Raw genomic sequence first — 13,938 nt, 5'->3', positions numbered from 1 at the left:
GGAGACAGTGAGTATATAAATTCTTAAGTGAAGTTTCTGGGGCAGAAAAGGAGGGAAAATGAGGCCATTAGAAGAGTGTGGGGGCCAGGTGCAGTGGCTCACGCCTGTAATCCCAGCACTTTGGGAGGCTGAGGCGGATGGATCACGAGGTCAGGAGATCGAGACCATCCTGGCTAACACGGTGAAACCCCGTCTCTACTAAAAATACAAAAAATTAGCCGGGCTTCATGGCGGGTGCCTGTAGTCCCCACTACTCGGGAGGCTGAGGCAGGAGAATGGCGTGAACCTGGGAGGCGGAGCTTGCAGTGAGCCGAGATCGCACCACTGCACTCCAGCCTGGGGGACAGAGCAAGACTCTGTCTCAAAAAAAAAAAAAAAAAAAAAAAGGAAAGAAGTCGGGGAGTCACCTTCTCTGCAAGAAGCTTCCTGGGCCTCCCAAATAAATCCATCCCTCCCCTCCCCCTTCCCCTCCCCCATTCCATACATTTTGGTGCCATTCACTATATAATTCCCAGCAGCTGCTGTCATATCTGGGGCATACTCACAGGGGTCAGTCAGGAGGGCACTGTCCTAGGACTGGGAGCGGGAGGATGTGGGGGTCTCCCCTTTGAGTTTCTGCTATGATGGGATTCCAATTGATGGGCCAACACACCTCTGATACCTTGTGTTATGCTGTGTACTGCCTCAAAGTGAATAATAGCTTGGGATTTAGTTTGTGTAGTCTAAGGAAAATACTTTGTGTTGAATTAGTCAGGCTGTTTTATTGATGACCATTAAAAGGCCTTGTGCTTAGGTCTTAAAAGCTTTTCAAAGGCCCAAAGAAATGATTCAGACAAGAAAAAAAATTAGACTCCAAAATACTAAAAGAAAACTGCAAAAACAGGTGAATTAATGGTGAAAGATCTGTAGGACATAGCAGTAAGGCTACCACAACCCAGCTTTTTGAGGTTGTCTTAAATTAATGTGATATGGGGTGTAGGTAATGTTAACATGCTTGATAATGGAAGAGTGAGGATACCTGCTTCTTAAACAGGGCCTGCTCATTTTTTTTTCTGGCCTCTGGTACATTTCTTTCTGGCAAAACTCAAGCTCTATTTTCACGGAGATGATGCACTGAGCCATGGCATCCCTAGGTGGTTTGATTCATTTCCGCACCCCGGTGTCTAGCAAAGTGCCACGTGCATGTGTTTAATCAAAATAGCTTGTGGTTGTCAAGCTCTTTGTATTCTTCCCTCCCTCCCTGTGATTTGATTTCCTGAAAGTATCCTGTCCCCAAGGATTATGGAACATACACTTGTTAAACACTGGACCCATTTTCATGATCATTTAAATGTCATGACCTTTCTGACACCTTGATATGGTTTGGCTCTGTGTCCCCACTCAAATCTCATCTAAATTATAATCCCCATGTGTCCAGGGAGGGATCTGGTGGGAGGTGATTAGATCATGGGGGCAGTTTTTCCTATGCTGTTCTCGTGATAGTGAGTGACTTCTCATGAGATCTGATGGTTTAAAAGTGTTTGGTACTTCCCCCCTTGCTCTCTCTCCTGCTGTCATGTAAGACGTGCCTGCTTCCACTTCCACCATGATTGTAAGTTTCCTGAGGCTTTCCCAGCCATGCAGAGCTGTGAGTCACTTAAATCCTCTTTCCTTTATAAATTACCCAGTCTCAGATATTTCTTTATAGCAGCGTGAAAATAGACTAATACATGCCTCTTGAGATCCTCACAGCAATTGGTGCCTTTAGACCTCTTCATTCACACTTCACTCATGTGTTCTTCCTTCCCCAGGTAGACGCACCCTCTGAAGATGGTGACTCCCTCCTGAGAAGCTGGACCCCTTGGTAAAAGACAAGGCCTTCTCCAAGGTAACAGGGCTGAGTCACCCCAGGGTCCCAAGGCTGGCCTTTTCTCACAAATAGCTGAACTCCTCCACTCTCAGATCCAGGGGCCCTGGACTATCTCCCATTGTATGCAAAAATATTTTATTTCCATTGACACATTACTCTTTGGGGCAGCTTGATGGTTTTATTAAATTTTGGAAGGAGGCTTCAGCCCCAGTAACAGCCAATGCCTGTTTGCTTTCCCAGGTCACCTTGACTGTGCTACAGTAGAGACCTGGGAAATGGTGGGTTCCAGTGCTGTGGCCAAGCTCTCCCCAGTTTCAACCCCTTCCAGGCCTTGCTGTCCATTTTTACTCCACTGTCACCACATGTTCAAATTCTTGCTTTCTGCTCCAGTCAGTACTGCTCACCTCGTTCCAAGAGATCTGGGTCTATGACACTGTGGGTGACACACTCTGAGCATCTTTTCCGAGCTGTCTGTGGGTACCTGAACCTGCCCCCCAACCTGGCCCTTGCCTTACCTGCCCTGACCTCAGCTAGTCTGGCCCAGTCTGTCCCTGCTTCTCCCCTCTGGCCCCAAGTGTTCTCAAATATGCCCCCGCCTGCCTGTCTGTCACTGCAGCTGGCCCAGCCCTCATCCTCTCTCCCATGAACCTCTGTGGTGGCCTGCTCTCCCTGGCTCCCCTGTCTCCAGTTTATGTTCCACACAGGTGCCAAAATGTCTGCAAAAAATGGAGATTTAACATACACTAGCCCATGGCTTAAAACCTGTACATGCTTCTCTGCCACCTGCAAATGACAGTCCCATTTCCTCAGCAAACCTCTGCATGTTGTGGGAACCTGTGGCTTCTCAGCCTCCCACTCGGAACCCACCTCTGGTTTATGCTCCAGAACATGATGTTGTTGGACCCTCCCCTCCGCCTCCTCCAGGCTGAGTTAGCCTCTGTCTCCCCTCCTGCCCTGGGCATGGCTCTTCCAGTAGACACCCCCACATCACAGTCTAACTCTGTGTCCACATTCCCTGCAACTGCTGAGCTCCTGGAGCCAGGCCCTGGGAACCTTGTTCCTGTTTTTGTTCCCAGAGCCAAATAGATATTTGATGTATGATTGTTGAATGCAGCAGTGAGTGAATAAAGACATGAATGGTTAACTGAAAACATTTTATCAAAACTGTTATTTGTCATCAGAGCATGGGCCGGTTTCCAACAGCTAACATTTAGGAGTGACCATTTGCCAGGCACCGTTCTAAGCCCTTTGCATGTGGCCATTCATTTCACCCACATAGCGCCATCAATGACATGCTGTCACTGCATTGCTTGTCAAAAAAACTGAGGCATGGAGGCTGAGCTTTTACTCAACATGCCATCTATGTTGAGGGACTTCTGACTTGGATAGCCATTCAACTGCGAGCACTATGGAGGCCAGTCAGGCCTGGCCCTGCCTTGGAATTTCTGTGTTATTCAGGGACATAATGGGGTTTGTGTTGATTTTTGTTGGGAGTGTGTGGGTTAATCTAGGTGCAACCCTCACCTCCTTCCCTTCTGATGTCCTCACTCCCTTTGATCATGTGACCCTTAACACCCATCCCAAGCTCAGTGCCAATTCCTTGCCCCAGGGCCCTGGGGATTGACATGGATCCCAAAAGCCCGCTGCTGAGAGGACAGGGCCACTCCCACCCCCCTGACTGTTTCCCAGAGCAGCTCTGGGGCAGAAGTAAACTTGGACCCAGGGGGCATAACCCTTTGCCCTTTTATAGTCTATTACAGGAGAATGAGGTCTGACATCAGCTGGTTCATTGCCCCTTGTGCAGATGGTTCATGCCCCTTGTGCAGATGAGCACACTGGGGCCCAGGGAGAGTCACATCCCTGCCTTGTGGTACAGGCCACCGGCCCCGGACCTGTGATTAAACATTGTTCACAATTAATTTGGAATTATTATCTCATGATACACTCCATAAAGTTCAGTCACACATCTTCTTTTTCTTCTCCCCTGCCTAATGATCAGACAAACCAGATCTTGTGACTAAATGAACCGACAGCTGGCAGTGTTCATCTGATTTTGCAATGCCCTTATTTTGTTGTTGATAAACTAATGCAAATAGCTGGTTGGCCTGGAACTGGTGATTGGGAAACATTTTAACCCTTCTTTCCTTCCTCTCTATCATAAAGACTTAAGACATACTTCACGCAGTCACAGAAAGAGCTCATAGACCAGACTGCGGGGCTTCAAAGGCTTCTATCTTATTTAATCATCTGTAAATAGTTTAAAGGTAAATATGGTAATAATACTAGTATTCTAGACTATTTTGGGAAGCCAGCTGATGTGAATAAAGGTCAGAGTTAAAAGATACTGAAGGAATGCAGTTTTACTGCTCTGAGGTAGGTTTCAAGGCTTGAGCCAGGCTTAGAGATCTTTGTCCTGATACTGGGGATAAAGTGAAGAGAATATAAATGGGTATGTCTTGCATGGTTAGAAAATCTTTTTTTTTTTTTCCTGTATTTGTTTAAAAAGCATGTTGTAACTTAAAAAAATACCTATACACCTTCTTTTTTTTTTTTTTTTGAGATGGAGTCTCACTCTGTCACTCAGGCTGGAGTGCAGTGGCACCATCTTGGCTCACTGCAACCCCCGCCTCCTGGGTTCAAGCAATTCTCCTACCTCAGCCTCCCGAGTGGCTGGGATTACAGGCATGCACCACCACACCCAGCTAATTTTTGTACTTTTTGGTAGAGATGGAATTTCATCATGTTGGCCAGGCTTGTCTTGAAGTCCTGGCCTCAAGTGATCTGCCTGCCTTGGGCTCCCAAAGTACTGGGATTACAGGGGGTAAGCCACCACATCCGGCCATAATACATCTTAAATAGAACATTTTCCAGCTAATATTTAAATGACTGCATGTCATTAGAATCTGAATGAGTGTTGTATTAAAATATTTTGTGTTTTCATATTTATTTACTTACTTATAGCTACAGATAAGAATATAGGCAAATTTAATCTCCCGTAAAAATTAAAAGGCAGATGTTTTCAAAGCATAGAATTACATGGTCTACTCTAGACATTGCTCCTAAGGTTGAGCAGAGCGGATAAGAGCTTTTTCTCTTTTTTCCTTTCCTCTTTTTTTCATACAAAGTTCGTTGTAGATATTTTAGAAAGTATAGAAAGCCCCGACAAGGGGAAACCCACTCAACCCAATTTTAATATGTTGTTGTCATTTCTTTTAGTTTTTTTGGGTGCATTTCTATGTAGCTATATCCTATTGTACAAGCAATTTAGGATCTTGTAATATAAAATGAAGGCGTGACCTTTGAGCTGGCCAAAAGTATGGGCTGATTTTTGCAAATGGGTCCTGGCAGCAGGGGATATAAGTGGGGAACAAATCCCCACACAAGTGGAGGTGAGCTGGCTTAGGGGCGAGTGCATAGCTGACTTTGGATGTAGACTAGATTTGGGGAAATTTAAATGGGATCCAAGACTGGAAATGTATAATGGGACAGAAGGTAGAAATGTTTAAAATCTTAAGTTGTTGAGTTTGTTCTCAATTTTGTGAAAACTCTTTATTCCTTTTTGTTCCCCACCCCATTTTCTAACCAGAAGTCAAATATGATAACATTCATGATGTAGAAAAACCAATTCATCAGTGTGACTTGGGGGTGAGGGTGGGGACAGGGCCAGTGTCGGTATATTTAGTTTTAGAGATTTGCTGGAAAAGTAACATTTTTGCTTTTGTCTTTCTTTCATTCCTCCATTTCTCCAGAAGAATATGAAAGTGTTACTCAGACTTATTTGTTTCATAGCTCTACTGATTTCTTCTCTGGAGGCTGGTAAGTTAAGTATTTCTTTGTGTTCTTATCTGCTAAGAAAATCTGTTATTTAGAATACATGAAGTACCTTCCCTAACAGAGTCATTTCTCATACTCGTCTCTGTTGAATCTCTGGGCACAGAGCCTCCTGGTCATAGACCTGTACTGCTGGAAGTTCCTCTCAGTAACTTCGTCTCATTCTCTCCCATATAGAGTGGGAAACTGAGGCCTAGTGAGGCTGAGAGCCCAAGGTCATGTAGCTAGTTTTGGAACAAAAGCTAAAATCTAGGTCTCCAATCTAGGTCCAGGCCTCTTTCCATTTGGCTGCTGGTTGAAAGTGTGATATGGGAAATTCTGACTTTCATTTGGAGGAGATATTATGCATAGTCTTTATGAACCCACAGCTGGAAGTCATCAAGATACACTTCTTTTTCTGTTCCTTTCCATTTCTTCATTTTCTCTAATCTTTTCTCTTTTTGCCAGGTGCTAGCTACTGGGGATACAGCAGGGAACAGTGCACACAGAAATACCTGCCTGCATAGGGTTTATATTCTTGTAGAAGAGAGAGATAACAGATAAGTAGACATATATTGTGTCATATGATGGCAAGTATAGGGAGGAAAAAAGGAGGAAAAAAGAGTATAAGGTTTTGGCATTAGAGTGGGCAGAAGGTTAATTTTTTGAGTGTGGCCAGAAAAAAACCTCCCTGAGAAGCTGACTTTTGAGTTGACCTTAAGGAAGGGGAAAAGAGAGCTATTTGGATATCAGATTGGGGTGTGGAAATATTCCAGTCAGCACGTGCAAAGGCCCAGAGGCCAAGAGTATTTGGCAGGCTTTCAGAATAAAAATATCAGCATGTCTGGAGCATAGTGAGAGATGAGGGAAGTCATAAGGGACCAGGCTGTCTGGGTAATGGGGGGATGGCAGAGGGTTGATTATATAGAATGTTGCGCCCTTTTTTAGGGTCTTGGCTTGTAGTCTGGCTGGGATGGGAAGACTTCAGGGTTCTTTGTTTAAGACCAGAGAGGTGATCTGACTTAACGTTTTGATTCCTGTTTTGAGAATAGATCCGAGGGAGCCAAAGAGAGAAATAGAGAAGCCAGTGAAGAGGCAAGCCATGATGATGGCTTTCTCTAGGCAAGAAATGTTGATGGCTTGTCAAAGGGTGGCAAGGAGAAGTGAGAAGTAGACAAATTTTGAAATATTTTGGGAACAGAACCAAGAGGGATCTGGAGTTGGGTCAGATGTGAGATGTGAGGGAAAGAGAAGAATCAAGAATTATCTCAGGAAATTTTGGCCTGCTCAAACACAAGGTGAAATTGCCATTGATGAGATGGGGAAGATCAGGTTTTCAGACTGGATGTGTTAAGTTTAGCTGTCCATTAGTTGTTTAAAAGGTGACTTTGACTAGGCAGTCTACAGCCTGAGGGAAAGGTCTGGGTTGAATATATAAAATTGGAGACCTCAGCAAGCGGCTGGTATGAGAACCATGAGACTGAATGGGATCATGGAGTGTAGTTAGGAAAGATAAGAACTTTAAGGACTGAGCCAGAGATTGACTTAAATTCCTTGGTCCAGTGAGTTTTCTCCCCTTTGCTGAGGGGCTCCACGTGTGTTGGAGCATACCTTCAACATTAAGGCTGTTTAAGGCCTTAGCCTTCACTTCCTGCTTGTGTATGACCTCAGAGTCATCCAGAAATGAGAGCCTGGTGCCTTCTATGCAATTTCCTGGGCATGCACACAGCCCTGCATACATGCGTACCCTTCTGGGTTTCCCAGGAATGTGTCAGAGCTTTTCAAAGCCCTCTGGAGGTTATGGCTCTGGTATTGCAGCTTTAGGCAGTTGTAAAAAACAATTAACACTGAGTTTTTCCAGCAAACGCCTTGGGGATAGTGCTTTTGCTGTGGAGCTCTTGGTGAGGTCAATAACACCACCACCCTATGAATGTGACTTTGAGGATCTGCCAGTCAAGTCAAAGAGTGGCAGTGCTCTGGAAATGGGACTTTTCGAGGAGCTCCAAACCCTCTCTCTTCTTGCAAGCCTGCTGGTTTTCAAAGCCTTTGTGTCTGCAAAGCTCTTGATATTCATGGCTGTTTTAGAGCTGGGAAGAGTAGGATGGAAGTCATTTAAGTTATAAAGCTACAAACCCTGCTGATCCGTGATTTGGCGTGTTTCTGTTTGTTTCCTTATTTTCTAGTAAATGCTCTTCTGGTTACTGCAAGCCTTTGATTTTTGAAATTTTTTGCCAGTCTTTTTGTTGCCTTTATGGAGGAATGATTTATGAGACCCCCACTCCACCATATTGGAAATCTTGCAAATTCAATTTCTTTGAATAGAAAATAGTATTAATAGATATAGGGCAATCCAGGCTATCTACTTCTTCTCAATGGAGCTTTAATAGTCTGGAAAATTTGCTCATTTCATTTACGTTATTAAATTTATTGGCATAACATTGTTTATAATATTCCCTCACTACCCTTTACAAACTATTTAAAAAAGAGATGTCATCTCTTTTTTTTCCTGATTAGTCTGGCTAAAGATTTATCAATTTTATTGATTTTATGAAAGAATCTGCTTTTGGTATCTTTGATTTTTCTTCATTGTTCTTCTGTTTTCTATTTCATTGATTTCCTCTCTGATCTATATTACTATTTTCTTCTTACTTCTGCTATATTAATTATGTTTTTTATTTTCTGTATCTTACCATATTTTGACATTCTGGAAGATGTTTCATATCTAGGGAGAGACTGCTCCACCAGGGGCTAAGCAGTTCCTAGGTGTGTTGTGGACAGCTTACAGCTTGCCCTTCATGTGAGACTGCTTGACCCAAGACGGTACCCCACTCACCTCCTTATCCAACTCTCACACACCCAAACCAATGTTACCCCAGCCTCAATCAACACAGGGCTAGGTACCAGAGAACTAGGGACAGCCTCTATGCCCAAAGCCTGCAAAAATGGTTCAAATGGGCCAATCTGAAACTGTTCATGCTGCCCTGCCTTGCCTTTCCCATGGGAACCCCAGTAAAGATGCTGGCCTAGGCTTTCCTTTTGTTTCTGCTTCTGCCGCCTAACCCAATCTGGTGATTCTCCCTGTGGTTTTGTGTGGTATGGCACACCCCTTCTGTCCGAACCACTAAGTAATACAAATCTTTCAATTGCATTAGTCTCTGTTTTGTCACTCAGTCACCTTCGTAAATGAAGACCCAGGCATAGAATCTCTGCTTGCTGCTTACTTTGGAATTACTTTGTTCTTTTTCTAGTTAAGGTAGAAGCTCAAGTCATCAATTTGAAATTTTTAAAAAATATATAGGCATTTAAGGCTAGCAGTTTCCCTCTAAGTACTGCTTTCATTGAATGCCATAAGTTTTGATATGTTATGTTTTCCTTATCATTCAGATACAAATACTTTATATTCTTTTTGATTTCTTTGACTCATGAGTTATTTAGGAGTATGTTAGTTTTCAAATATATAGGGATTCCTTAGATATCTTTCTATTATTGATTTCTAATCTAATTCCATTGTCACCAGAGAATAAGTTTTGTCTAATTTGAATCCTTTTAAATTTACTGAGTCTTGGGTTATGGGGAAGAATATGGAAAATTTGCTAAGTTTTGTGTGTGCACTTTAAAAAGAATGTAATGTTCTACTGTTGTTGGTTGGAATTTTCTGCAAATATCAATTATGTCAAATTGGTTGATAGTGTTGTTCAAATCTTCTATGTTGTTACTGATTATCCGTTTAATTTTATTGCTTGTTCTGTCGGTCCTTGTGAGTGGGGTTTCTCTAGTTTCTTGCAGAACCAGTTTCTCTAGTTCTTGCAGTTCTGTCAGTTTTTGCTTCATGCATTTTGAAGCACTGTTAGCAGCTACATAAACATTTGGTATTATTGTGTTCCTGTTGATTAATGACTTCTTTATTTTTTTAAAATTTATTTATTTATTTATTCATTTTTGGGACAAAAGTCTCTCTGTGTCGCCCAGGCTGGAGTGCAGTGGTGCAATCTCGGCTCACAGCAACCTCTGCCTACTGGGTTCAAGTGATTCTTGTGCCTCAGCCTCCCAAGTAGCTAGGATTACGGGTGCCCACCACCACACCTGGCTAATTTTTTTTGTATTTTAGTAGAGATGGAGTTTCACCATGTTGGCCAGGCTGGTCTCAAACTCCTGACCTCAGGTGACTCGCCCGCCTCAGCCTCGCAAAGTGCTGGGATTACAGGCATGAGCCACCACGCCTGGCCGACTTCTTTATTTTTATGAAATGCCCCTTTTTTCTTGTAATATTTTTACTGTAAAATCTACTTTGATAATAATAGTCACTCAAGCTTTAACTAATTAATTTTTATTAAGGTATAGTTGACAAAATCGTGTATATTTACAGTGTACAATGTGATGTTTTGGTATATGTATACATTGTGAAATGGTTAACCCTAGCTAATTAATCAAACTTTCTTTTCATGAGTGTTAGCCTGGCAAATGTTTTTCTTTTCTTTTTAATCTGTTTTTACCTTTATTTATAAAATGTCTGTATGTAGGTGTATGTGTTTATGTTAGGCACCACATAGTTGGGCCTTTCTTTAGCCAATCTGATCATTTCCGCCTTTCAACGAGAGTGTTTAGACTATTTGAAATTTTAGTGTGATTATTCATATATTAGGGTTTAATTCTGGGATCTTGCTATTTGTTTTTCTATTTGTCCCATCAATTCTGTTATTTTTTTCTCTTTTTTTGCTGCCTTTTAGATTAATTGGCATTTTTAGGATTCATTTTATTTCGCTTTTTGGCTTTTTAGTCATAACGGTTTGTTGTGTATGTGTTTTTTAATGACTGCTCTGGGGCTTAAATAGCCATCTCTAAGTTATCTCTGTCTGCCTTCAGGTAACACTATACAGTTTCACATATAGTATACAAAGTTAAGAGTATATACCCATTTCTCCTTTCTTGAACTTTGCCCTATTATTTCCATATATGTTACTTCCTTATTTGTTTTAAACTTTATAGCGTTTTATTATTTTTTATTTAAACACTCAGTTTTCTTTAAAGAGATTTAAATAATAAGAAAGATGATCTTATAATTACCCATTTTTGTTGCTATTCGTTCTTTTGCATAGATTCATTCTCATCTTAGAATATTGTGCTTTTTGAAGGAATTAAATATTTCTTGTAATGCAGGTCTACTGGTGATGACATTTTACAGCTTTGGCAAATCTGAAAAAGTCAGTATTTTTTCCTAAATTTTAAATATATTTTCACGGGATATGGAATTCTAGGTAGACTTTTTCTTTCAGTACTTTAACGATATTGTTTTGCTCTCTTCTGGCTTGTATTGTTTTTGGAAAGAAAGCTGCATCGTTTTTTGTCTTTGTCCTCTGCAATAATTGTGTCATTTCTCCCTGGCTACATAGAAGATTTTATCTTTGTCACTGGTTTTAAACAATTTTATTATTATGTGTTTGTAGTTTGCTTTATGTTTCTTTTGCTTGGGGTTCATTGTGATTTGGGGGCCTATGTATACATCATTTTTGTCACATCTTGAAAAACTTCAAATATGTTTTCTGTTTTCCACATTTTTCTTCTTCAGTGATTCATATTACATGTATTGAAGTTGTCCTAAGTAAAATAATTCCCTGCCCATTTTATTCTGTTATTTTCTTCTCTGTGCTTAATTTTGGATAATTTCTAATGCTGTGTCTTCAAGTTCACTCATCTTTTTTTTTCCTGCAGTATCAAATCTGCCGTGAATCCCATCCATTGTTTTTTGTAACTCAACATTATTGTTTTCATCTCTAAAAGTTTTTTAAAATCTCTTTCATGTCTTCACTAATCATGTTTGATCTTTCCTGTAGCATCTTGAATAAATGGAATACAATAGTAATAAACTATGTTAATTTTTAAATTTATTAGGCCTATTGTCTGTGTCATTTCTGGGTCAGTTTTGACTGATCGATTTTTTTCCTCCTTATCGTTGGTTGTATGTTACTGCTTCTTTGCATGCCTAATTATTTTTTTGGATGTTAGACATTGTGGATTTTACCATGTTGGGTGCTGGATATTTTCGTATTCCCCAGAATGTTCTTGAGCTTTGTTCTGCCACATGATTGTTTCTTGGAAATGGTTTAATCCTTTTGGGTCTTGCTTTTAAGCTTTATTAGGATCAGGAAAAAGTTTATTCTTGGCCTAATTTTCCCTAATGACTGAGTCAGAACCCTTCTGGGTACTCTGCCTGATGTCTTATCATTAATGAGGCTTTCCACTCTGGCTGTTGGGAACAGCAACTGTTCCCAGCATTGGGTGTGCTCCATGTGTTACTCCCTCCAGTTCGTTTGGCAATCTTCCCTCTAGCCTTGGGTCATTTTCTTATATGCTTACACTGACTGTTACTCAGCTGAAAACTTGGGGGAGACTCTCAGTTATCCTGAGACTCTTTCTCCTTGTCATTATGCAGCTCTAAGTACTTGGGTACTCTGCCCTGCAAACTTTTCTACCCAGGTTCTCAGCTCCATCTCCTCAACTCACTGGGCTTTGCCTGTGTTTTTTCTCGGCAATGTCATGGCCTAGCTGTAATTTTGGACACCTCCTTTCTTCTCCGTCTTTCTGGGATTTCTCTCCTTTGTTTTCTGATGTTCAATGTCTTGAATACTGTTGTTTCATATATTTTGTCCATTTTTTAGTTGTTCATGTGGGAAGGTAAATCCAGTTTCTATTACTCCATCTTGTACTGAAAGGCATGTCTCTCCTCGTACATTATCCCCACTTTTTAGATGAGTGAAAAGAGGGTGAAGGATGTTAAATAACTTGCCAGGGGTACAGCACACAGGCAGTAAGTGATGCAGCTGGACTTGAATATGCTTCCCAGACTCCCCAGATAATGATCTTATCACAAGGCTGTAAAGCTTTTATATGTAATGTGAATGGATGTATTTAATAATCAATGTGTTTCTTCGTAGATATTAAATCAAGACACACTGGCAGATTTTTATGTAAATTGCTTCCACCCTTCTTCCTTTTAAAGATAAATGCAAGGAACGTGAAGAAAAAATAATTTTAGTGTCATCTGCAAATGAAATTGATGTTCGTCCCTGTCCTCTTAACCCAAATGAACACAAAGGCACTATAACTTGGTATAAAGATGACAGCAAGACACCTGTATCTACAGAACAAGCCTCCAGGATTCAGCAACACAAAGAGAAACTTTGGTTTGTTCCTGCTAAGGTGGAGGATTCAGGACATTACTATTGCGTGGTAAGGTAAGAGAGGAATTAGTATGTTACAAACATGTTCTAGTTTCCTGCAGTTGTTAAGGACAGAAATAATTTTAATAATGCTTAACTTACCTATTTTATTTTATTTTAGAAATTCATCTTACTGCCTCAGAATTAAAATAACTGCAAAATTTGTGGAGAATGAGCCTAACTTATGTTATAATGCACAAGCCATATTTAAGCAGAAACTACCCGTTGCAGGAGACGGAGGACTTGTGTGCCCTTATATGGAGTTTTTTAAAAATGAAAATAATGAGTTACCTAAATTACAGTGGTATAAGGTAATTTTATTTTAAATATGACATTTCACCTTTCCAGAAAATAAAATAGTTCCCTGGACAATAGAATGTATCTGCAAAGTACCTTTTTATTTTGTATATTGTTTTCTCTTTAATGGTGAAACTTGATAGGGAACCTAAAAAGAATTGTAAGACTGCATTCACTTAATTTGAAGCTTAACTAGAAATTTGTTTGCTGTTGTTTTTATTTAATTTAATAAGATGTAATTGAGAAAAGTACTAGAAATAGATGTTTAAAGAGAAGGCTGATTATAAGCTTAAGGTATTGAAGATGTAACTATTTATTACAAAACATACTATGTGTGTTTTATTGAAGATATGGTCTTCAAATAACCTGCTAGTTTCCATAACTGTCTGAAAAGTGGGTTGACTAGCTTTCCATGGAACACCCCATGTTTTGGTACCTTTAATCTACCTAGTCTGATGGAACTTAAATGGGGAATCATCTTGTAGAGCTTAAGACGTACTAAATACGTAATATCAATGAAGTGCAGTATTGTTAAGAAACTATATAGTGTTAACATTTTTTTCAAACATGTTTTTCTTGCAAAATAAATTGGCCTTCACTTTATAGTACTAGTCTCATAGACTTGAAAACTTAATGTCATAGGAATATAGTTAACTGTTTCCAAAAAGCCAGTATTAAAACTTACTATATGTAAGGAACTTTTCCAGTCACTTTCTAAAAATATAACATTTGCTAAGGTGAAAAAAATGGAGCTCCTTTGACGGT

The 13,938-nt window shown here is 40.4% G+C and overlaps 1 protein-coding gene across 12 annotated transcripts in view; it reads left to right on the top strand.

Moving 5' to 3' along the window:
* IL1R1 (interleukin 1 receptor type 1) overlaps positions 1-13,938 on the top strand; it is a 115,648-nt gene that overhangs the window by 87,899 nt on the left and 13,811 nt on the right. For 5 of the 12 annotated variants that reach the window (XM_063594718.1, XM_063594722.1, XM_063594723.1 and 2 more), the window contains 4 exons: positions 1,791-1,867; positions 5,602-5,665; positions 12,657-12,891; positions 12,998-13,187. In XM_063594718.1, the coding sequence (XP_063450788.1) occupies positions 5,605-5,665; positions 12,657-12,891; positions 12,998-13,187 (486 nt within the window). In that variant the 5' untranslated portion in view covers positions 1,791-1,867; positions 5,602-5,604. Of the gene's footprint in view, positions 1-1,790; positions 1,868-4,012; positions 4,114-5,598; positions 5,666-12,656; positions 12,892-12,997; positions 13,203-13,938 lie in introns of those variants that run through there. The other 7 variants (XM_063594720.1, XM_034952058.4, XM_063594719.1 and 4 more) reach the window with 3 other exon arrangements.

This window comes from Pan paniscus, chromosome 12 (genome assembly GCF_029289425.2).
Source record: "Pan paniscus chromosome 12, NHGRI_mPanPan1-v2.0_pri, whole genome shotgun sequence".
In the NCBI taxonomy this organism is placed as follows: Eukaryota; Metazoa; Chordata; class Mammalia; order Primates; family Hominidae; genus Pan; species Pan paniscus.
This window is presented reverse-complemented; position numbering and strand designations above follow the sequence as displayed.